We start from the raw sequence: 23,074 nt of genomic DNA, 5'->3' as shown, positions 1-23,074 counted from the left end.
GCACAATAACCCTGTCGAGGACCCTCCCGAAGCTGGTCCTGGGCCCCAGCCCCCGCGGCGCCGCAGCCCCAGCCCCAGCCTCCTCCTCGGCGGTCGGCGATCGCGTCCCCACCCCTGCCCTTCGGGCTGCGACCGCGCGGGGGCCGAGCCGGGCCCCCACCCCCGCCCCCGCTGACCCCGACCGCCCGGCGTCTTCACCCGGTGACCCGGCCCCGAGCGAACTGCACGCCCCCCACCCCCCGCCGACGGCCTAGGTGCGCTTCCCGTTTCTAGAAACCTCTTCCTGCTAGAAAGCAGTTTGTCAGAAAGATCCCGGTCCGGCGGCGCCCCGCCCGCCCCTGCTTGCTCCTCCCGCCGCCCGCGGGGACCTCAGCGGCTTCCCCAGAGCCATGGAGCCTGCGACGCGCCCGGGGACCGAACCCAGGTGCGTGCGCGCCGGCGCGGGTCCTGGTCGCAGCAGTGGCTGCCCTGGGAGGGGGGGGAGGTAGAGGGGCGGGGGGGGCTTGGGTCAGGGCGTGAGGGAGAGGGCGGGAGGCTGCCCAGCCGCCTGCAAAGCTGGCAGCTCGGACGCCGCTCTTCCACGTTCACTTTTCTAGTGTTTTCCACCCCGTGCACTCTTGGGTCCCGTCAGCTGAGCACTGAAGGCGCCAGTGGTTGTCCAAAGCAAGACTCTGATTTTACCTACACTTAAACCTCCCGGGCTTCTCACCTTTGAACTCTTTCTCCTCCTCCTGTTGACTGACCTGCTGCGTTGGGGCTGAGTCCTCCCCAGGCTGGGTTCTGGAAGCTTCCCTGGCCATATTTTTTGTGGGGTGAACTGCCTCTTGATGTGGGACAGACCTCCACACCATCGGAGCTTCGCTTGGATAACAGAAGCCACGTACCCTTGGGCTAGATCCTGAGAAGTGCAGGCTGCTGGAGAGTTTCAGGAGAGTTCTGGAGAGAACTTTTCCCTCTTTGTTAACCTGCTGGGGTCTCCAGAGCCGTCTGGGGGGTGCCCAGAGGGGATGTGGATAAAGGAGAGAGGGAGGGAGGGGGGTTTGGGGCTCCTTTTTATCCTTAAAAGTGTTTTTTTTTTTTTTCTTTTAAACTTAAATGAAAAAGAGAAAGAGCACAAGCAGGGAGGTCCAGAGAGAGAGGGAGAAGCAGACTCCCTGCTGAGCAGGCGCCCCATGGGGGACTCGATCTCAGGACTCCGGGGCTCTGGGACAACAACGAGCCCAGCCCAGTCAAAGGCACATGCGTGACCTAACCAACTGAGCCATCCAAGTGCCCCCTTAAAAGAGTTCTTATATGCGGGGGAGAAAATCCCACAGGTTGGCAATTGTCCACAGGGAGAAGGGGAAGAGCCTGACGGCGGGGGTGGGGGTGTCCTGATTGAATATGCCCCCTCCCAGGTAGGAGTTCAGCAGACTAATTTAGTCACTGTGGTGAGCAATCGTGTAAAACAGTGGAGCTTAGGTGGGAAATAAATTCCTTTCTTCTTCAGATCTGCTGGAGGTGTCTGCTTCTTTCAGCTGCTCACCCACTAGTATCTTTTTTTTTTCTATTTAAAAGAAATTAATGCACAAAAAACATACCACTTCACTGAATGGGATACAATATAAAGTTAGTTCACTTTTATTATTTTCAATTTCTGCCTGATTAGATGTAAATTTTGCAGTCATGAAGTCTCTTGAATCCTTTATGATTTTTTCTAGAGCCACCAGTAGCTTTATAATAGTGCTTCGAATTGGCTTTCTGACATTGAATTGTAATACAAATTTTGTAACTCTGTGGGAGAGAGGACTGTTTCTGATTCTTTCTTTTGAGGTGAATTTTTCCTTCTAGTCATTTTGCTCAGTGCAGAGTGGCCAAAAACAAGTTGTACTGGAAAAAGGAGAAAAAAAGAGAAGAGAAAAAAGAAAAAAAAAAAAAGATGAAAAAAAGAAAAAAGGGGGGGGGGAAGCAAACAAAAAACAAGGGGGAGTATCCTCTGATTGCGTATACCGTAAATCCCTCGACTTCCCCTGGAACTTTCCAGTGCTGCTTGGTCAATAACTTGCTTTTCCCCTGTCCCTCTAGGTGGTCTTCTGGGGGAGGGGCCTGCTGTGCTGATTCTCAGGTGTGAGCACCTGGGGGAGCTGCTCAGCCCCCTGCCTGGTGCAGGGCTCAGTGGGAGTTGTTTATCCTGTTTATCCCGTGAAGCCACTGTGAGGCTCAGTGGGGGTTGTTTATCCTGTGAGGCCCCAGAAGGAACAACCACAGTGGCGGTGGCCAGCTCTCCAGCCCTGGAGTCAGCTCCCAGTCTGCAGGGGCCTGGATGCTCCGGGGGCGGGGGAGGGGGGCGCTGATCTGCCCAGCTCGGGGCGTCCTTGCTGCCCTGTGTCCTCCCAGCCTCTGCCTGTCCCGGGGGGAGCGCCAGATCCTGGGCCGTGTCCCCCAGCACCCTGGGCTCCGGGCCTGCGCTACTGGGATCGTGCTCTGGCCGCGCAGCCCCCTCCACGCGGAGCCTCCGCCTGAGCCCCTCCGAGCTGCTCCTGGGTCCAGCCGTGTGCGCTCGCTGCGGCCCTTTAGGGAGCTCGGCCGCGGGGTGTGGGGTGATTTCCCTGGGGCGCAGGTCCTCTGTTGGTGCCCCTGGCAGCCTGAGGACATCCCAGCTTCTTTATTTTTTTCCCATCTTCCTACCTTGATAGAGGTGCAAACTCATCTCACTGTAGCATTCCAACTGTTCTCTCTTTAAATCTCAAGCCGAATTCGTAGGTTTTCAGGATGATTTGAAAGTTATCTAGGTAAGTTGGTGGGGACAGGTGACTTGGGGACCCTACTCTTCTGCCATCTTGCCCCCTCCACTTTTATTATTTTCAAAGTGACATTACTTCAATCTCTCCCTTCCTTCCTTCTTTCTTTTTTTGTACAGATTTTATGTATTTGACAGAGGGAGAGATAGTGGACAAGCAAGGAGGAGAGGCAGAGGGAGAGGGAAAAGCAGGCTCCCCACTGAGCAGGGAGCTGAATGCTGGGCTACTCTAAGATCATGACCTGAGCCAAAGGCAGACGCTTCACCAACTGAGTCACCCCGGGGGCCGTCCCTCTTCATTTCTAAAAACCTTTTTCTTCTTTTCCTCACCTCCCTTCCCCATGATCATTTCACACCACTTAGGAGCGTATGCTACACGCCAGGCACGATATCAGGGCTTAGGGACACAGGCATGGTCTCTGCTCTTAAGGAGTTTCATACTAAGAGCAGAAGAGAGAAAATAAAAGTAAATCGTACCAGACAGTAACAGCGTCCTGGGGAAAAGAGAGGAGACTGAGGGGATGGAGAGTTAGGGAGAGGGTCTCTTCATTCATGGGTATGTTGGGGGACAAAGGTCCTCTTAGAAGTGTCCCAACAGTGACTGGACATCAGCTTCCAAGAAGTCTCTTTTTCTCTGGTGTGACAGCTCTGGGGTGTATGTTCCAGGCGATGTGGCTTCACCTCCTGCACCTGCGAAGAGCCAGAGACACAGATGGAAAGAACAGCCCAGGCCTCCACCTGTGCCCCATAAGCTTCTCCCTACCTCACTCCTGACTACCCTGCATTTTTTTTTTCATGGTGAGGCTTTTGGGAGGAGGAGTCTGTGCACTGCCTCTCCTGTCCTCTGACATTCCTTGCAGCGGGGCTTCTCACAGCCCCCAGGGCTCCCAGGGCTCCACTCTTCACTTCCTTTGACTGCTGTCCTCATCCAATGCCTTCCTAAGCTGTAGATGTGGTGCTGTGCGAAACAGGGCAAGTCCTCCTTCTCCCAACACTTCGCTTTCAGGGGTGGGAAGACAAAAAAGAAAGTGAGAAGCAAGTCAATAAGTCAGTGCACAATGTGAAAGGTGGTGGTGGTAGTGGTTGCTGGGGATAAAAATAGAACAGGGTGGGGGGGACCCGGAGTATTGGTGGGGTGCAGGTGAGCCTGTTGCTCTTAATTATAGGATGACTGCAGAAGGCCTTCTGTACCACAGGGACAATTCGGTAAAGACCTAAAGGAAGCGAATCTGCCTCACACGAGTCTGGGGGAAGAATGTTCTAGTTTGAGAACAACCAGCACCAAGCCCCAAGGTTGAATGGGGAACAACAGGGAGCCTGGTGTGGCTACAGCAGACAAAGCAAGGGGGATGAGATAGGAGAGGCAGCTAGAGCCCAGATTGGGTAGGGTCTTGTCGGGCATGGCAAAAGGCTTTACCTGTTACTTTCAATCAGTGGGAAGCCCTTGGGGGATTTTGAACTGATGAGGGACAGTATCCCTCTCTTGGTTAGGATCACACTGGCTGTTGATGGGCAATACACTCTAGAAGGGACGAAGCAGGGGGACCAGTGACAGTGTTATTACAGAAGTCCAGGAAAGAGCTCATGATTGCTTCAACCTGGAAAAACCACAAAAGGCTTGATGTGGAGACGACACTTCAGCTAAATGGGTGAAGAATGGGGAGGAATTTCCAGTTAGACAGGAGGGTGGTGCAGGCCAGGACATGCTGGAGCTTCTGGATAACTGGAGCTTAGGTGGCAGAGCTGAAGTGGGGGGTCCCTGACTGGGAAAGGCACCCCCAATTGCAGGCTACACATTCCTTTTTAAGATTTTATTTTATTTATTTGACAGGGAGAGAGAGAGCAAGTGAGCACAAGCAGGGGGAGCAGCAGTCAGAGGGAGAGGGAGAAGCAGGGTCCCCACTGAGCAGGGAGCCTGATATGGAACTCGATCCCAGGACCCCAGGGTCATGACCTGAGTCAAAGCAGACATTTAACCAACTGGGCTACCTAGGCGCCTTACACATTCTTTTTAAGCCCATGTTAACCATTGACAAAAATTTTATTGGGCTAAAAAGTAAATTTCAACCAGCAACAAATATTTTATACAGACACTCTCCAGCCAGACAGTAATAATATTAGGAACCAATGAAAAGACAGCAAGTGTCTCCCAATACAGTTTTAAATTTGATAGTCACTTCTCCTAGTTTATGGGTCAGAAAGAAATAATTGCCCATCCTGTTTAAACATGTTTAAAGCTGACCCACAAAAAGAGTGAAGGGAGCATCAACACTATTGAAGACGCCAGTTCTTCTAAAACTGAGCTACATATTCAGTGCAGTGGCATTCTAGATTTCAATGGGAGGTCCCAAAAACGAAGACAACTGATTTTCAAAGTCCTACAGAGGATTAAGAAGCCAAGAGTAGTGTGACGATTTTGAACCAAAGCAAGGTGTTGAGACCTACCTGCTCGATCACATAATGAGGACTTACAGTTATATATATATTTTTTTAATGAAGATTTTTTTAAAGATTATTTATTTATTCATGACAGAGAGAGAGAGAGAGGCAGAGACACAGGTAGAGGGAGAAGCAGGCGCCATTCAGGGGGCCCAACATAGGACTCGATCCGGGGTCTCCAGGATCACACCCCGGGCTGAAGGTGGCATTAAACTGCTGAGCCACGGGGGCTGCCCCTTACAGTTATATTTTAAGGAGAGTCAAACTAAGTCACTTGGGTTTCAGGAAATAAGGTTTTCTGGTTCGGGAAAAGATTACGTGAGCATCTCATGGACAAAACAGGCAACCCAGGAATGAGACTCGTGGGAATTCGGGCACCTGGGACCTGAAAGAATCATTTGGAAAGATGTGGCGCTGGGAAACTTGGCCCTTCAAGTGGGTCCGGGTTCAGTTGGGAAGGCCAACCCTGAACTGATGGTGGCTTACTCTGGTGCTCCTCAAGCTTGAATGGTCATGAGAATCACCCGGAACTTGTCCAATTACACATTCTTGTTCGGGAAGTCTGGGCGGAGCTCGAGAGTCTGCATTTCTAACGCGACCTCAATTATTGGCAATATCACTAATCTGCGAACCACACTTGGAGCAGCAGCAGCTGACTCGTTAGAATACCAGCTGCTTTCTTAACAAGAAAGTGATCGCAGGGATGTTTCGGCAGCTCGGTGATTTCACCAGAGATTCTTCTCTCTGCTCTGTGGTCCTTTAGCATGATGGTGGACGATGGCCTTTGGTTCTCTTATTGGTTACCTCATTGCCTTGGTGATATCTGCTGCTGTTCCAGATACCATACTTACATTTATTTTTTAAAAAGATTTTATTGGGGATCCCTGGGTGGCTCAGGGGTTTGGCGCCTGCCTTTGGCTCAGGGTGTGATCCTGGAGTCCCTGGATCAAGTCCCATATCGGACTCCCTGCGTGGAGCCTGCTTCTCCCTCTGCCTGTGTCTCTGCCTCTCTCTCTGTGTCTCTCATGAAAAAATAAATAAAATCTTTAAGAAAAGGATTTTATTTATTTATTTATTTATTTATTTATTTATTTATTTATTTGAGAGAGATCGGGAGAGAGAAAGAGAGTGCACAGAGGGAGAGAGAGAGGGAGGGAGAAACAGATTCCTTGCTGAGCAGGTAGCCTGACGTGGGGCTCGATCCCAGGACCCTAAGATCATGACCTGAGCCAAAGGCAGATGCTTTACCAACTGAGTCACCCAGACACCCCCCCCCCCCCCACACACACATACCAGTTACCACATTTAAATTCCAAATAAAGAAGAAGGGCCAAGCAAATGTTCCCTCAATTGTCATTAGGCAGAGCTGGGTCACATGGCCACCTCTGGTTGAAAGGAAGCCGGGAGAGAGAGTGTACTAGTTTAGGTCGCTGCTGTAACACATTGCCACACACTTAGTTGCTAAAACCCCACCTAATTACTATTTTATAGTTCTGGAGGTCAGAAGTCCTAAAATCAGGGTGCTGGGCAGGATCCTTCTGGAGGCTATGTAGGAGAATCTGTTTCCTTGCCTTTTCTAGCTTCCAGAAGCTGCCTGAATTCCCCTTGGGTCGTGGCTCCTTATTGCATTTTCAAAGCCAACAGTGTAGTGTTTTCAAATCTGTCTCACTCTCTGACCTCTGCTTGTGTCCTCACATCTCCTTTTTCTTACCCTGACTTTCCTGCCTTCGTCTTAGAAGGACCTCTTATGATTATGTTGGGTCCACCTGGACCCGTTTACTGTGTAAGGTAACGTAGTCCCAGATTACAGGGATTAGCACATGGACATCTCGGTAAGGGTCATTCATTGTTCGGTCTCTCGTAGTGTCTACATTTCCCCTAGCGTGTATAGTGGATGATGAATGTAGAGAAGGGGATTGGTGTTTAGCCAACCAATAGTGTGTGACATCTTACTAATATAGATTTATTCCAGGGACAAGAGCACAGAAAGGATCGTGGGACACAGGGTCTCTTATCCCCATCTACACTGAGTTGACGCCAGTAGCCCAAATCCTTGGGGGAAAATCTATAAAAGAGAATGCATTTTCCTGCCGAGCCTCTGTTGATTCTTGCATGAGTTGAACATTGATGTGTTGCTTTTCTGTCCCAGCAGAACCGACGAGAGCCTGGGTCAGGAGAGGGAGCCAGAACCAGGCTGCTCCAGGCCAGAACTGAGGCTTCTCCTCTTAGGGAGAAGTGGTGTAGGAAAAAGTGCCACTGGAAACACTATTCTGGGCAGATCCATGTTTGTGTCCAAATTTAGTAACCAGATGGTGACGAAAGTGTGCCAGAGAGAGAGTAGGGCCACAGGAGAGGGGACACTCGTGGTCATCGACACCCCCTACCTTTTCTCCTCAATGTCTCCGGCCGAAGACAAGCAACGCAACATTGAGCGCTGCCTGGAGCTCTGTGCGCCCAGCCTGCACGTCCTGCTGCTGGTCATTGCCATCGGCTGTTATGAGCTGGAGGACAAAGAGGTGGTCTGTGGCGTCCAGGAGGTGTTTGGAGCCGAAGCCAGGAGGTACATGATTGTTGTCTTCACTCGGAAGGATGATTTGGAGGGAGACTCAGTGCAAGATTACATCGAAGGGTTAGATTCCCTCAGGGAGTTGGTTGAAAACTGTGGAGGCCGATACTGTGCTCTGAACAACAAGGGGAGCGAGGAGGAGCGGGTCGGCCAGGTGAGGGAGCTCCTCGGCATGGTGCAGCGTCTGGTGGGTGAAAATGGAGGACCCTATATCATGAAGTTCAGAAACCAAGGTGGTGGATTCCTGGTAAGAAATTCTTAAGGTTGGGTTCCTAAATTCCTGGGGTCCCTCCCCACAGGGAGCCTGTGTCTCCCTCTATGTCTCTGTCTCTCATGTATAAATACATAAAATCTTTTTTAAAAAAAGAAATTCTTAAGGTCTGCAAGGATCTCTGTGGCTAGAGCTCACGGACGGATGTTGGGCACAGGTAAGTGAGGTGTCACCTTGTGTGATGGGCCATTGACTTTGTTTAAGGAGCTATTCATCCATCATCTAGAAAGATGAGGCACCAGACCATAGGGTGCCTTAAGTATTACCCTTTGCATTTTGGACTGGACATTATTAGCAAATTAAATGGATACATTTAAGTCCTTACCTAACTTTATCCCTCACAATATTGGATACACAGATGGACCCTCTCTTCCCTTGACTTCAATCCAACTATGCTCTTTTTGTTTTTCTTCCTCCTGCCCTTTCTGGCTACTCCAGAGATTCCTGAGCTCTCCTCACATGGCCTCTAAAAGTTGGCATCTTCAGGGCATACTTCTAGACTGTCCTCATTTCTCCACCTCCAGCTTTATACCCTGTCAATCGCTAACTGTTTCCAGATTAATCAGTCCAGGCCTTTCCTCTGAATCCTGCTCCCTTATCCATTTGACATCTCCACTCAGCTCTCATATAGGATCTCAGGCTTCACACTTCCAAACTTTTGGTTTTCCCTCTGAAATCTGTTAAGACTTCTGTATTCCTCTCAAGTGGGTAAATGGTCGTGCTGCTCATCATGCTCTTCAAACCTAAGCCCAGAGGTTAGCTCTGCTACGGCTACTGGCTGGCCACTGATGGCCAAGTCATCAAGTCTTGTGTGGTCACTGTGCCTGGCTCCCACCCACTTCTCTCCATCTGCATGCCTCCCTGCACCGTCCAGTCCAAGCCAACCTCTGTTCTTGCCTGTCCTGTTTTATACACACCCTTCCCCTCATTCATTCTTGTGGCTTACCCCTCAATCCATTTCCTGCACAATTGCCAGAGTGATATTTTATTTAACTTCTAAACTTGAATGGGAAGTGTATTTGTAGCTAAGGGAGATACAAAAATTCAGGCTTTTGCCTTTGAGGAGCTTACACTTCGGGTCGAGTGACTCATGCAAAAGACACAAATCAGTTCCTGACTCAGGGTAGGTAAGTCAGTGTTGGTAGAGAGGATTCTTAATGCAAGTGCCAGCGGATATAAAGCAAGCAAATATCCAGCATGGGGGTGGTTTTTGTCAGAGTGCAATTCTTGAGAACTGATGAGCTTTAAGCCCAAACAGGATGGAAATGAGAAGGAAGCAACACTTTATTGAGCATCTGCTAAGGCCCAGAACATGAACGGATGGAGTCATTGCAAGTGCTCTGCGTACTGATGTTCTGTGGATGAGGACTGTGAGGCTCAAGAGAACTTGTTGCTCTCTGGTCTCCTGAGTCTGACCTCCCTCTCTCTCCTTTATAACCACCTGTCTCTCTCTTTCTCTTGAAGGCTGTTTGCAACAGGGATGTCAGCAGAGAGGATCTGGGGCACAGAGTGAGCTCTCTGCAGTATACCCTGAACACAACACCCTCTTGTTTAAAATGCTGCAGTACTGTCCGCTGATCTTTAGATTAAGTTCAGAATCACTGTCCTGAGCTGGTTCCTCAGCCTCTAACTTGCTCTTTATGCATTGGTCTCACTGGCCTTTCCTTTGATCCTTGACTTACGTTCATGTCCACTCTAGAGCTTCCACCCTGTGATTTTGTCCACCTAGACACCTTCCCTCTCCATCTTAGCCCATACCGGGGGTAGCCATCTGCCTCAGCGTGAGCTTACTTCCTCAGGGCCTTCCCCCCACACCCTCCTTCTATCAATGGCACTCCTCACATGGCCACCAGCGGGTCAAGTGATTGCTGTGAATATACTTGCAGTGGTTGCCTCCCTGAGGGATGGACATCATATCCATTTTGTTGACACAGGATCTTCTTTTTGTCTTCTGTAAAACAGAGATAATAATACGTATCTCAGAGAATTCTGTGAGGACTAAATGAAATAAATGCCTATAAGTTACCTGCAAATAGGGATCCCTGGGTGGCGCAGCGGTTTAGCGCCTGCCTTTGGCCCAGGGCGCAATCCTGGAGACCCGGGATCGAATCCCACGTCAGGCTCCCGGTGCATGGAGCCTGCTTCTCCCTCTGCCTATGTCTCTGCCTCTCTCTCTCTCTCTCTCTCTCTCTCTCTCTCTCTGTGTAACTATCATAAATAAATTAAAAAAAAATTTAAAAAAAGTTACCTGCAAATACTGGCGATGTAAGCATTCAGTGATCATTAGCTGCCATTATTATTGTTATTAGTGTATTATTATGGATGGAGATAAGGTTCACTTAAGTCATGGAGACATTGAGGACTCTAACAACCCAGAGACTGAGCAAGGTTCCCACTTTTAGGGGCAGCCCCGGTGGTGGCGTGGCGGTTTAGCGCCGCCTGCAGCCCAGGGTTTGATCCTGGGGACCCTGGATCAAGTCCCACATCGGGCTCCCTGCGTGGAGCCTGCTTCTCCCTCTGCCTGTGCCTCTGCCCGCCCCCCCCCCCCGTGTCTCTATGAATAAATAAATAAAATCTTTAAAAAAAAAAAGGTTCCCACTTTTAGGACTATTACAGAGAAATAAAACATTCACATGTACAAAGATGTAGGTATAGAGATATTTATCATGGCATCTTTTGAAATAGGAAAGCCAGAAATAAATTGATGGTCTATCAGTAAAGGAATTGTTACATTAGTACGGAATATTCCTTGTCCATGCTGTGTAACAAACAGCATCTCCTAAAAAAAAAACAAAAAACAAAAAAAAAACCCCAACAACAACGGGGTTGATCTATATGTACTGACTTGCAGAGCTATACAGGACATATTATGAAGCAGATTGCAGAACAAAATGCCTAGCAAGTCTCCCTGTGTGTTCATATATGCTTGTGTATATTTGCATAAACTTAGAAAAACATAGAAGGAAGTATGTTAATTAGCAGCTGCTCCTTTTACAGTGGGTTGGAAAATTTAAAATTATTAATTTTTAGATCGTAAGCATTTGCATTGGGACAATCTTTTGCATTTGAAACACATGAAAGAGTTTGAGTTGTGCCAGGTAGGATGAAAGAAGTCTGATAGAGCTGAATGGAGAGGACCCAGGGAGAGATGGTTGGAGGTAGCCACGGTTTGGAATAAGGCCAGGTAAGAAAGCAGAGGGAACATTTCCTTGGCTGGCATGGAGATTTAACAAAAATAGGATTAAAATAAAGTATTGGAATCTTCTAAGAGTAGCAGGTGCATCAGGATTGTGTATCATTTTTACCTTCTCTTTTGAGTCCATGACAGTTTTAAATTTTGGGAGCGAGAATGCTTCCCCAGGCAGGCAAAGGGAATACCAATTGTGTGTTTGGTTTTCCATCCTCCATTGTCTCTGTTTGCCCACCTGGGTGGGAGAAAGTTCCAAATTTTCCTGGTTTTTATGTCAGAAGAATCATCGTCTCTATACTCGGGGTGCAGTGTGGGGAGATGTGTGGGAGCTTCATTTCCAATCTCCTCCCTTTCCCTGGTCCTTCAGATGAATATCCCAGACATCAATGGGTTAGTTTCTTCCTCCAGGAAGTCCAGTAGCGCTTCTTAAGCCTCTGGATTTCTATGTCAACAGCAGAAACCCTGCAAGACTTTAGAAGGAACTGCTGGGGGATCGGGGAGAAGGAAAGTTAGAGCTTCAGTCTCAATGCCTTAATTAGATGGCATTTGTGGGGCTCCTCTGAGTGAGAATAAGACCCATCTTCATACTTCAGGGAAGCCTGTTGTGGTGGCAGCAGTGAGGTCTCAAGATCAATCATCATTATGGACAGTTCTACAAAAGCCAACAAGGAACATGACCGTGGCCTTGATTTGACCACATTCTAATCAGCCGATTCCTCTGGATTACATACTTGTGTCTCCATTTCTTTATTTTGTGAAAAGATGAGATTTTGTGCAATATTTCCCCTTTCTTTTCTTTTCTTTTTTCCCCCTTTATTTTCTAGGATAGTGTGAAGGGAGCCGCGTCTCAGAAGGAGGATAAGCTACATGGTAAGATGATCCTTAAAAACGTTAAGTTCACATTCACATTCTTTTGAATGCATCATGCATCAAAATGTAGTGGGGAAATTAGATAAGGAGAATCAAGATGCACTCTGAAGGCCTGGCTCAGGTTCTTGTCCACAGCCTGTCCCCCAGGGTACTCCTAATACCTGGGAGTAGGTTCTGGACAAGGTGTGGGTGTCCCTGGCCTTCTCTGAAATGTTATGGAGGTGGGCTTCCCTTTCATGGCTTCTTTCTAGATCAGTCTTGTCTTCCTGGCTCTGGATCCAGGACTATATAACGTTGACTCCTACTGGGAAAGCAGAAATCACCTTTGTGGATAAAACTCATCCTTAGAATTCAGTGATGGAGCTCAGTGTCAGTGTAATGATTGCTGTGAATGCTACGTCCTGCACGCTGCTCATGTCAATACCTATAGACCACCTCGTTCTGTTTTGCATGTGTGATTTTGTCCACAGTAAGAGCATATATGACTAATTCAACCATCCCTTTACCAAGGACTTTCAGGTTATTTCTGGGCCAGCTCTGTGCAAGAACCAAATATTCAGCAGTGAGTAAGATAGATGAGATCTCTGTTCTCATAGAACTCCCCCAAATAATAATAATAGTGATAATAATAATAATAATCTCAATTTTAATGATAATTGCAATTGATATTATGTAGTGGAAAAATATATAAATAATTCAATCCTCATAGCATATAACATAATTCTCATAATAACCACATACATTTATTCCTCTTAACAGCCCTCTGAAGAGGGTGGTATTATCATTATTCTCATTTATAGATGAGTAAACTTAGCAACTTAGCAGAAATATGTGAACTCAGGCAGAAGTAGGGGTTTAAAATTCTATTGATGCCTTTCAGCCAAGACCTCCAGGAACTTCCCTATCCTGTCCCCAAATGATTCTTCGTGGTCATGAGGAAATAGCATGCCATGGGGAGTCATGGAGTGTCTCAGAATGAGGGCATTGGAAGGGAGTTTTTATAGGATACAGACTTGTGTGAGGTGATTTTGGGGAAATTAGGAACTTTCCCAAGACAACATAACAAGGACATGCTGTCACTAGCATTTCAGTGGCTTCTTTCTTTAAAGGCCATATTCATTCCACCTCCCAGACCTTTGGCTCAGACGCCCAGGGACAATCCACACCTTAGCACCCAGGGTGCCTCAGACTCTGAATATTTCCTGTAGTGGCTGACTCTGCCATTTGCTCGGTGTGTAGGTTTGGTGCTGAACTTGGATCAAGGAGAAGTGGTGGGGACAGGGCATGTGTGCAGAGACAGTTTTGTGCACAGGTTTCTACAGTAATTTATTGAGGTACAATTATCATAAAGTAAAATACACAAATCTTAAGTGTATAGCTCAGTGACCTTTTACCTATCTACACATACATGACCACCACGTAGATAAAGATCTGGAGCATTTCCACCACTTCACAAGTTTCTGCTGCCTCTCCGCAAAGGGAACTGAATCCAGACTCCCAGCAACATAGATTAATTCAGCCCTTTCTTGAACTTCACAGAGTGGAACTGGATAGCATGTGGTTTTGTGTCTGGCTTCTTTCATTTAACATGTTTTGAAGATCCATGCATGTTGTGTATCAATGGTTCATTCATTCTTTTTTTTTTTTAATTTCTGCGTAGTATAGAATTTCATAAATATGCTACCAAGGGGCATTTAAAAAAAATTTATTCATTGATTTTTTTCCCAAGGGGCATTTTAAGCTCAGATTCTCCCTTGTCCTGCTTTAGCCCATGGACTTCATACCCCAGGCAGTCACCTTTGGTAGCAAAATGAAAGGAAATCTAAGGAGCAAGACCACTAAAGGCCAAATTTAACATTTTCATGTTCCTGGGAAATCTTGAGCTTTTAACACATCTCTTCATTTATTCATGGCCCCTTTTGTGGGTTTTATAACGATGGGCAGCTTCTGACCGGGACTAGAGTCCTACTGCTCAGAGCAACACTGGCATTGCCTAGAAAAACTGGCAAGGATGAGAAAGCATAAAACCTGTCCACATCTCTGCGTTCAGCTGCAAGAAGAGACTCTGAATCTGCCCTTTTGTCCCACAGGGGGAGGGGAGTTGCAGCGTCAGGCCACAGGATATGAGCCCAACCCTGGGATTCACGAACTGAAGGTCCTGCTTGTGGGGAAGCGTGGAGCCGGGAAAAGCGCAGCTGGGAATAGCCTTCTGGGGAAGCGAGTCTTCGAGACCAAATTCAGTGAAGAGTCAGTCACCCGGAGGTTTGTGTTGGAGAGCAGAATCTGGAGAGAGAGAAGAGTTGTGATCATTGATACTCCAGACATCTCATCTTCAAAGGATATTAAGGCTGAGCTCCGGAGACACGTCTTTGGGGGCCCCCACGCCTTCCTGCTGGTGACCCCACTGGGCTCTTTTTCCAAGAAAGATGAGGTGGTGCTGGACACCCTCCAAGCCAGTTTTGGAGACAAATTCGTGGAGTACCTGATCATTCTCTTCACCAGGAAAGAAGACCTGGGGGATCAGGATCTAGAGATGTTCTTGAAAAGCAGAAGTACAGCTCTCTGCAAGCTCATCAAGAAGTGCAAAGACCGGTACTGCGTCTTCAGTTACAGGGTGACAAGAGAAGAGGAGCAGCACCAGGCAGAGGAGCTCCTGCAAACAGTCGTGAGCCTGGTGCAGCAGCACGGGGACAGGCCCTGCACTTTCAGAGAGCAAGGTACACAGCATCTAAAAACCTTTTCTAGATGCTTTTAGAAACCAGTTATGAAACATATAAGAAGGGCGTAGGGATGATAGAAAGGAGAGACCCAATCTGCTAACTTTTCTCTTTCTCTAGTGTTACTAAAGTTCTGTGCCTTTCCACACACACTGTCCAGACCCAGTCTTTAATTCTTTCCTGATCTTTATCCCACTTTCCCAACCGGATGGTGCAGGTCTTGAGGGAAGGAGTTTAGCTCTTTCTAATCTCTCACTTTCTCCGCAGTGTATCTGTTGCCTGGGGCTAAGGTCTCAGCACCGGTGATGAGATGGTTCTGGACCTCTGGTTTGCTTTTCTCTTTCTCTCAAGCCCACTCTAACTCTCTCTCTCTCTCTCTCGATTTCTTGATTCTTTTCTCTCTTTGGAGAGGGGAGGCTATTTTGGAGAAAAGAGGATGAGGACTGGGAGCCCAAATGCTCATGATAGGTAGGCCTCACGTGGCACTAGGTGGGTTTCTTATCCCAGCCACACCACCTGCTGCTTTAGCAGAGGGCCCCACGCACTCGGTGCTACATGCACTATTGCCCTGAGCTGAGATTCATCCAGGACAGCATGACTCACCCATTTGTCTTCACTTCAAATGCCCTCATCTGAGAAGAACACAGACTCAAAGGAGTGTATCTTTTTATGATCCCTTTCACATCCGTCATGGAGGGCCAAGTGCTGGGGAGCTTCCTACAGAAGTATGGACAGGCAGGGAGGTTAGGAGAGGCCGTGTGGAGAAGGCCCAATTTGAAATGGGATTTGGAGAATGGGCAGGGTTTGGGTGGCTGGCAGAAAGCTGGAAGACATTGCAGAGTCCTCCAGCAATCGGAAGCAAGGAAGGAGGACTAAGCATGCCACTCATGAGGGAGGCTGAGGGAGTGGCCATGATGGAAATGGAAGGTTCACGCCTCTACACAATGTGGGATGGGGCTTATAGAGCAGATCACAGAGGTCCTTGAGAACCATCCCCTCTGAGGGTGTGGAAGCAGGGCCTGAAATCTGTGACAGATATGAGAGAGTTGGAAGATTAATCTATTTTTCATCCTTTAAGCATAACTATAGGATTGTGAGTTCAGGATAAGCAATTCAATAATTTTCCCTGGAAGAAAGGGCACAGGAAAGCACAGAACTTTCCTCCATCTTCATTTTAAGATGGATATTGGTAACAGGTGAAAAAAGCCAGAGTGGAAGAGAGAGACTACAATACAAGTGCAAAGTCCTAAGGAGCCCCCACTAACACGCATTGTGAGGTGTCTGTCTTTGCCATTCCATTTATAGGGACATCTATTCTCCATCATCGCCACACAAAACAGTGTGAGTGTGGGTCCTTTACTATAACCATGAAATAGTAACTCATCAGTTGAAAGGCACAGTTCAGATTAATGGGTTTTAATGAGAAATGAATTTTTGGTGATCCAAATGAAGGAACTAGTAGTCTGTCAGTGATTTATGCAGTTGCTTTTTCATAAAAAGTCAATTCTATGGAATAATTTTTTGAAACCATCAAGGAGACTTTGCTGCAGTTAGCACTAGTTGGCAACAGGAAGTCATCATTGCAGCAGGAACAGGAGACCAAGAGATGAGATGTGGAGGCTAGACGCAGCTGAGTAGCAACAGGTAATAAAGGCGGTGGCACTCACAGGGTGCCAGGGAGTCAGAGAAGTTACCAGAGGGCGGGAAGCAAATTCAGGGATAGGGACGTGGATGAGCACTGGGCAGAGATGGCTATCCACGTCATACTTCCGGTCACAGAGCGCACACCTGGAACCGTGCTTGGGGCGAGAGCTGCCAGGTGAGGGGGTGGCCGTGATGCTCCCTGAGCATCCTTTGCTGTGACATCTGGCGTCACTTTGAAAGCAGCACCCACGTCATCAGCCCATGGCCACAGATCTTTCCTGCTTTCTTTTCGACAGAGCCCCTGAGTCTTGTCCTGGTGGGGAAGAGCGGCCCTGGGAAGAGCGCCACGGGCAACACCATCCTCGGCAGGCCCGACTTCCTTTCCCAGTTCCGAGCGCAGCCAGTCACCAGGACGTGCCAGAGCAGCAGGAGGCTGTGGGGCCAGCAGGAGGTCGTGGTGGTGGACATGCCCTCACTGTGCCTGATGGCCAGTGCGGAGGGGGGTCCGTCCCAGCTAGAGGAGGAAGTCAGACGCTGCTGGTCCTGCTGTAAAGGGAACAAGATCCTGGTCCTGGTGTTCCAGCTGGGCTGGTTCACTCAGGAGGACAAGAGGGCCGTGAAGGAATTAGAGACCATCTTTGGAGAGGAAGTTTTGAAGTACACGATTGTGCTGTTCACTCGGAAGGAAGACCTGGAGGTGGACATTGCAGATTACATCAAGAACGCAGAAAACAGAACCCTTCAGAACATAATCAAAAGGTGTGGGGGGCGAATTTGTGCTTTTAATAACAAAGAAACTGGCCAAGCCAGGGAAGACCAGGCAGCAGTTCTTCTGACAATGGCCAATCAGCTGATAGAGAGCCATGGGGGGCATGGGTACCCCCAGAAGTGGGAGAACATTAGCAAAAGCATAAAAAATGGCCAGGACAAGCACAAGCCCAAACATTTACTAAAGAATTTAAAAGAAATTTTACTGTAGATACCCGACTTGCTTGGGAGGCTCTGTAAGTTAGACACCCTCAGTTGGGGACGGGGCGGGGCGGGACTGGTGGGATGGGAGGAAGGTCCTTGACTTTGGGGGCTGGGAAGGCACTACAGATCTCCCAGCACTGTGTAAGTAAATGAATCCTCAGGCTGGGCCGGGCTCATTTTTTTTTTAAATTTTTATTTATTTATGATAGTCACACAGAGAGAAAGAGAGAGAGGCAGAGACACAGGCAGAGGGAGAAGCAGGCTCCATGCACCGGGAGCCCGACGTGGGACTCGATCCCGGGTCTCCAGGATCACGCCCTGGGCCAAAGGCAGGCGCCAAACCGCTGCGCCACCCAGGGATCCCTGGGCCGGGCTCATTAAGGAGAAAGAAGAAATGAGGCGAGGCGGGGAAATCTAGAAAGAGGCTTCAGAGATTGCATGGCTTTGAGGATCAGAATTAAGTCACATGAATCACGTCACCCGTGTACATAGATTGGAGTCAGGACACACACTGTGACCGAGGCCAAGGCCAGCCTAGGGTGAAATAGGGAGAAATACACAAGGAAGGACCGGGGGATCCAGATACAGGAGAGGGGAGCAGCGAGCAATGTCCAGCCAACGCCTGGCATGGGAAAGTGGAGAAGCAGGACTCGTGTGGGCCTCTAGGGGGCTAGGCCTGCTGGCGCCCTGAGGTACCTTGTTACCCCCTGGGGCAGGACTCAGACCTAGAACGGTCCTTTCCTCATGGGGGTGGGGTGGGGTGGGGTGGGTGGTGGATATTCGTCAGTGTTGTCTTCATTCCAACCTGAATGGAAAGTGGGACCCAGTCTACTCCGCTTCCTCGTCCCTTAGGAAAGGAACACGAGTCTGGGCGGTTTCAAAATATTTTATTGCTAACCATTGCGCTGAAATAGAGAACAAAATTCCTAGACACGGTCAAGTTGTTGAGATTAGACAATCTCGCCAAGTTCCAGCATTCTAGGTAGAATTCTAGGTTGCCTCTAGAAAAGTTCATTCAAGACTCCTTTGCACATTCCTCTTTTTTTCATCCCCGAGGGTTAGGAATTAGGGTAAAGCTCAGAGAACTCAAGTGATAATGTCTTGAACCCCGTAGGAGCACACTGTATCTCACATCAGGAAGTCTAGGGGGAGGCATTCTGAGGCCGGTGTGACATCCACGCTCCAGCCTCGGAGGTGTGTGGCCTCTGCACTTCCGGTCACTTTTTGGTTCCAGGCTGGTGGTGCTCTGCATTGGCTGAGCAGATTATGTTGAGGGCTGCCTGGTGCAGGCCATAGATGAGATGAGAACTATGGGGTCTTCTCCCAGGTAGGTGTGGTTGGATGCTCTCAACATTAACCATTTCATGTATGTGTTGAGGACAGGATCTATTTCATCCGCTTTTGTTTTTTGAAAGTATCAGTTGCCTTCAAGTTTAACCCATTTATCAGAGCACAGACTGTCCCCATTAATTGTGTTGTACTCTATGTAACTCTAAATATGACAGATTCTGGAACATGTGTGTATACATATATTCAAGTTGAGTGAAATAATAAAGGTGAATTATTTTATAAATTCACATCCTCCTGATTTCTGTTTTTCTGGCGTGGGGGAGGAGCACGCCTCCACGGAGAGGCAATGCAGGTGTTTAGACACTTTGACTCTGGTGAGGTTTTTGCAGCTTTGGTCCATGAAGACCTTCAGAGTGGGTGACAGCCATTTTCTTACTAGGGCCTCTGCCAGCCCAGGAATCTCCCACTCTGGGCATTTCACTACAGCAAGGACAAATAAATTAGAACTGGGAGCAGGGGAGGAATGAAGTCTAGAAGGCATTTTGTGCCTCTTCCGAGAGCTTCCCTTCTGTTTGAAGGCAGGCACAAAGCCCAGTGCGCTACCCGTGGTGGAGCAGGTGGCATTGGGAGCTGCACAAGATGGGGGATGTGTGGGCTAAGCAACATGGCATCTTTTCCCAGGTAGGACCTAACGTCCATCTCCACTTTCCTGTAGGACCATGCTTGAGGGGTGTGATAATACTACCACGTCTGTTCCTCGGAGAGGCATGCACTGGGAGTTAGGGGTGCAAGAGATTTCCTGGGGGCAGGGGATAAAGTAGTGGCTGTTTTTTATTTTATTTTATTTTATTTTATTTTATTTATTTTATTTTTAGCAGTGGCTGTTTAAAGACTAAAGAAATAGCAGAATTGGGCTGAGAGAACTTTCACACTGCAATGCAGATCTGACACTTGCCAAAGGAAAGTGGGGAGACGCTGCTTGTGTACGGGGAGCTGCACACTTGACAAGCCAGCGCCATCTGAACAGAGAGTTCAAGGGCAAGGACTGATGCGTAGTGATGATGTCCTGCATTGGGCAGACACTGGCGCCTCCACTGTGCTCAGCCCTTGGCTGGGGGCTGCCAGGAAAGGGCATGGTTTGGGCCCAAAAGCTGAGGTGGGTCCTGAAAGCGTTGCAGCTGGTGGCTGCCAGCTTACTGCCCTCCTTGGAGCAGAGTGGAATTTTCCTTCCTTTTCTTTTTTAAGTGATGTACATCAGATCCCCAGAAGTTACTCATCTTATAGCTGGGTGTTTTCATCCATGGGCTAATATCTACCATCTCCCCACCCCCCAGCCAGCCCCCAACCACCATCATCTTATTCTCTGTTTCTACGAGTTAGACTTTTTTAGTAAGCGAGATCATGGAGTATTTGTCTTACTCTGCCTGACTTATTTCACTGAGCATAGTGCCCTCAAGATATGCCTCATGCTGTGACAGCATGATTTCCTTGTTTTTTTGTTTTGTTTTGTTTTGTTTTGTTTTTATGGCTGAAGAATACTCCACTGCCTATATATACTATTCTTTATCCCTTCATCTGTTGACAGACCCTGAGGTTGTTTTCATGTCTTGGATATTGTGAATAATGTTGCAGTGAACATGGGGGTGCAGACAGCCTTCAAGATCTTGATTTCATTTTCTTTGGATATATACCTAGAAGTGGAATTGGTGGATCATATGATCTCTTTCTAATTTCTTTTCTTTTTATTTTAAAGATTTTATTCTTAAGTAATCTCTATACCCAATACAGGGCTTGAACTCACGACCTCGAGATTAAGAGTTGAACGCCCTTCAGCCCCGGTGGCGCAGCGGTTTAGCGCCACCTGCAGCCCAGGGCGCGATCCTGGAGACCCTGGATCGAGTCCTATGTCAGACTCTCTGCATAATGCCTGCTTCTCTCTCTATCTTCTGCCTCTGTGTGTGTGTGTGTGTGTGTGTGTGTCTATGAATAAATAAATAGTCTTTAAAAAAAAAGTTGAACGCCCCACCAACTCAGCCAACCAGGTGTCCTTATTTTTATTTTATTTTATTTTATTTTATTTTATTCCTAGAGACACACACACAGATTGAGAGAGAGAGGCAGCGACACAGGCAGAGGGAGAAGCAGGCTCCATACAGGAAGCCTGATGCGGTACTCGATCCTGGGTCTCCAGGATCACACCCCAGGCTGCAGGCAGCGCTAAACCGCTGCGCCACCGTGGCTGCCTCCTATTTTTAATTTCTTGAGGAACTTGCACACTGTTTTCTTCAGTGGTTGCACCAATTTACATTCCCGCCAACAGTGTACATGGTCCCCTTTTCTCTACATTCTCATGGACATCCGTTATTTCTTGTCATTTTGATAATAACCATTCTGACAGGTTTGTGAGGTTATATTTCCTTGTGATTTTGATTTGCATTTCCCAGATGATCAGTGATGGTGAGTATCTTTTCATGCACCTGCTGGCCATTTGTATTTCTTCTGTGGAAGTATATTTATTCCAGTCCTTTGCCTGCTTTTTGTTTGTTTTTTAAAGATTTTATTTGTTTATCCATGAGAGACACACAGAGAAGGCAGAGACATAGGCAGAAGGAGAAGCAGACTCCCTATGAGGAGCCCTACGAGGTCTTGATCCCAGGACCCCGGGATCACGACCTGAGCTGAAGGCAGATGCTCAACCACTGAGCCACCCAGGTGCCCCTGCCCATGTTTTAATCAGATTGTTTTCTTGTTGCTATTGAGAAGTATGAACGCCTTATAAATTTTGGATATTAACTCCTTCTCAGGGATATCATTTGCAAATATTTCCTCCCATCCTGTATGCTGCTTTCTCATTTTGTTAATTATCTCTTTTGCCATGCCGAAGCTTACTTGAACATTATTCCACCTGTCTATGTCTGTCTTTGTTGTCTGTGCAAAAGAAATCATTGCCCAAACCAATCTCAAGGAGTGCTTCCCTGACTTCTCTTCTGGTAGTTTTACCATCTCAGGTCTTACGCTTAAATCTTTATTTCATTTCGAGTTAATTTTTGAATAACATGAGAGTCCAATTTCATTCTTTTGCATGTGGATATCCAGTTTCCCAACACCACTTATTGAAGAGACTATCCTTTCCCCATGTATTCTTGGCTTCCTTGTCAAAGATTTGACTTGACTAAATTTTCTTGAAGGGAACACCTTCACGAGTGGTGTGCCTTCATAGCTGTCGCAGTCGACTGGCATTCTCCCTGCAGAGTCATTTCTCCATGTGTTTGGAGACCAGTTCCTACAGGGTTTCACTGGGCATCTCTTCCTGCAAGGCAACTTAAAGAGGAAAATTTCTAGGATGCATTAAGGCCCTTGTCGTGGCATTCAATCTTGGGCTGCGTGCAACTGGTACTCATGGTCTTCCTCCATGGTCTCTTCACTTTCCCCTAACCTTCAGCTTTCATTTCTGAGGGATAGTCTGGGGACACTGGATGACTCCATTCTTATTCCTAAAGGATCTGAGACCGTGGTAAGACTCCAGGACTCTCTCCAGCGTATGTGTCTTAGCAAGGCTCTAAATGCTGGCTATGGGGACACCTGGGTGGCTCAGATATGGATCATCTGCCTTTGGCTTAGGGCGTGATCCTGGGGTCCTAGGATCAAATCACACATCGGGCTCCCTGCAATGAGTCTACTACTCCTTCTGCCTATGTCTCTGCCTCTCTCTGTGTGTCTCTCATGAATAAATAAATAAAATCTTTTAAAAATGCTGGCCATGAATCGCTCATCCTGCCTGTTCAGTGAGGTATCATGGAGGTAATGGGGTGGCTCTCGACTGGGAGTGACTTTGCCCCAAAAGATAGGCTTGGAAATCTCTAGAGACACTTTTGGTTGTCACAACATGGAGGTGCTACTGGCATATAGCACGTAGAGGCCAGGGGTGCTGCTAAACGTCCTACAACACTCAGGACAGCCCTCATAACAAAGAATTATCTGGCCCAATATGTCAGTAGTACTGAGGTTGAAAGACCCTGGTACAATGGATCAATGTGATGTATTGAAGGATGTCCAGATGTTCCAGCTGTCTTTGAACTAGAGAGTAGGAGAAGTAACTTCCAAAGAAGTGGTTTTTCCTTGTTCACAGTGCTTCTGTTTTGCTAATGCACTGTGCATGTACCTCTTTGTCACATGGAGTCATCCAGTGTCCTCAGACTTCTCTCAAGCCTTCCTTTCCTCATGCCGACCCCTTTCATTTTCTCTCCTCTCACTACCTGCCCTGAGAAAGGCGTTGTGTGGGATGTGGCATTTGTGGTGAGTTTAACTTCTAGGGTAAAAGAAAAAAAAGTGCTAA

The 23,074-nt window shown here is 47.8% G+C and overlaps 1 protein-coding gene across 2 annotated transcripts; it reads left to right on the top strand.

Annotated features, from left to right (window-relative positions):
* The first annotated feature begins 267 nt into the window (after nucleotides 1-267).
* Nucleotides 268-19,025, top strand: GIMAP8 (GTPase, IMAP family member 8). 2 transcript variants are annotated; one of them, XM_072777025.1, is made up of 5 exons: nucleotides 268-424; nucleotides 7,371-8,031; nucleotides 12,070-12,115; nucleotides 14,206-14,832; nucleotides 16,773-19,025. In XM_072777025.1, the coding sequence occupies exons 1-5, from the start codon at nucleotides 390-392 to the stop codon at nucleotides 17,453-17,455; spliced, it is 2,052 nt and encodes a 683-aa protein (XP_072633126.1). In that variant the 5' UTR covers nucleotides 268-389; the 3' UTR covers nucleotides 17,456-19,025. The 2 variants fall into 2 exon arrangements, with proteins under 2 accessions (XP_072633126.1, XP_072633125.1); XM_072777024.1 differs by having other exon boundaries at nucleotides 276-424; nucleotides 7,368-8,031.
* Nucleotides 19,026-23,074: the final 4,049 nt, after the last annotated feature.

Source organism: Canis lupus, chromosome 15 (assembly GCF_048164855.1).
Source record: "Canis lupus baileyi chromosome 15, mCanLup2.hap1, whole genome shotgun sequence".
Taxonomy (NCBI): Eukaryota; Metazoa; Chordata; class Mammalia; order Carnivora; family Canidae; genus Canis; species Canis lupus.
Note: the sequence above shows the minus strand (reverse complement) of the source record. Positions and strands in the feature narration are given on the sequence as shown.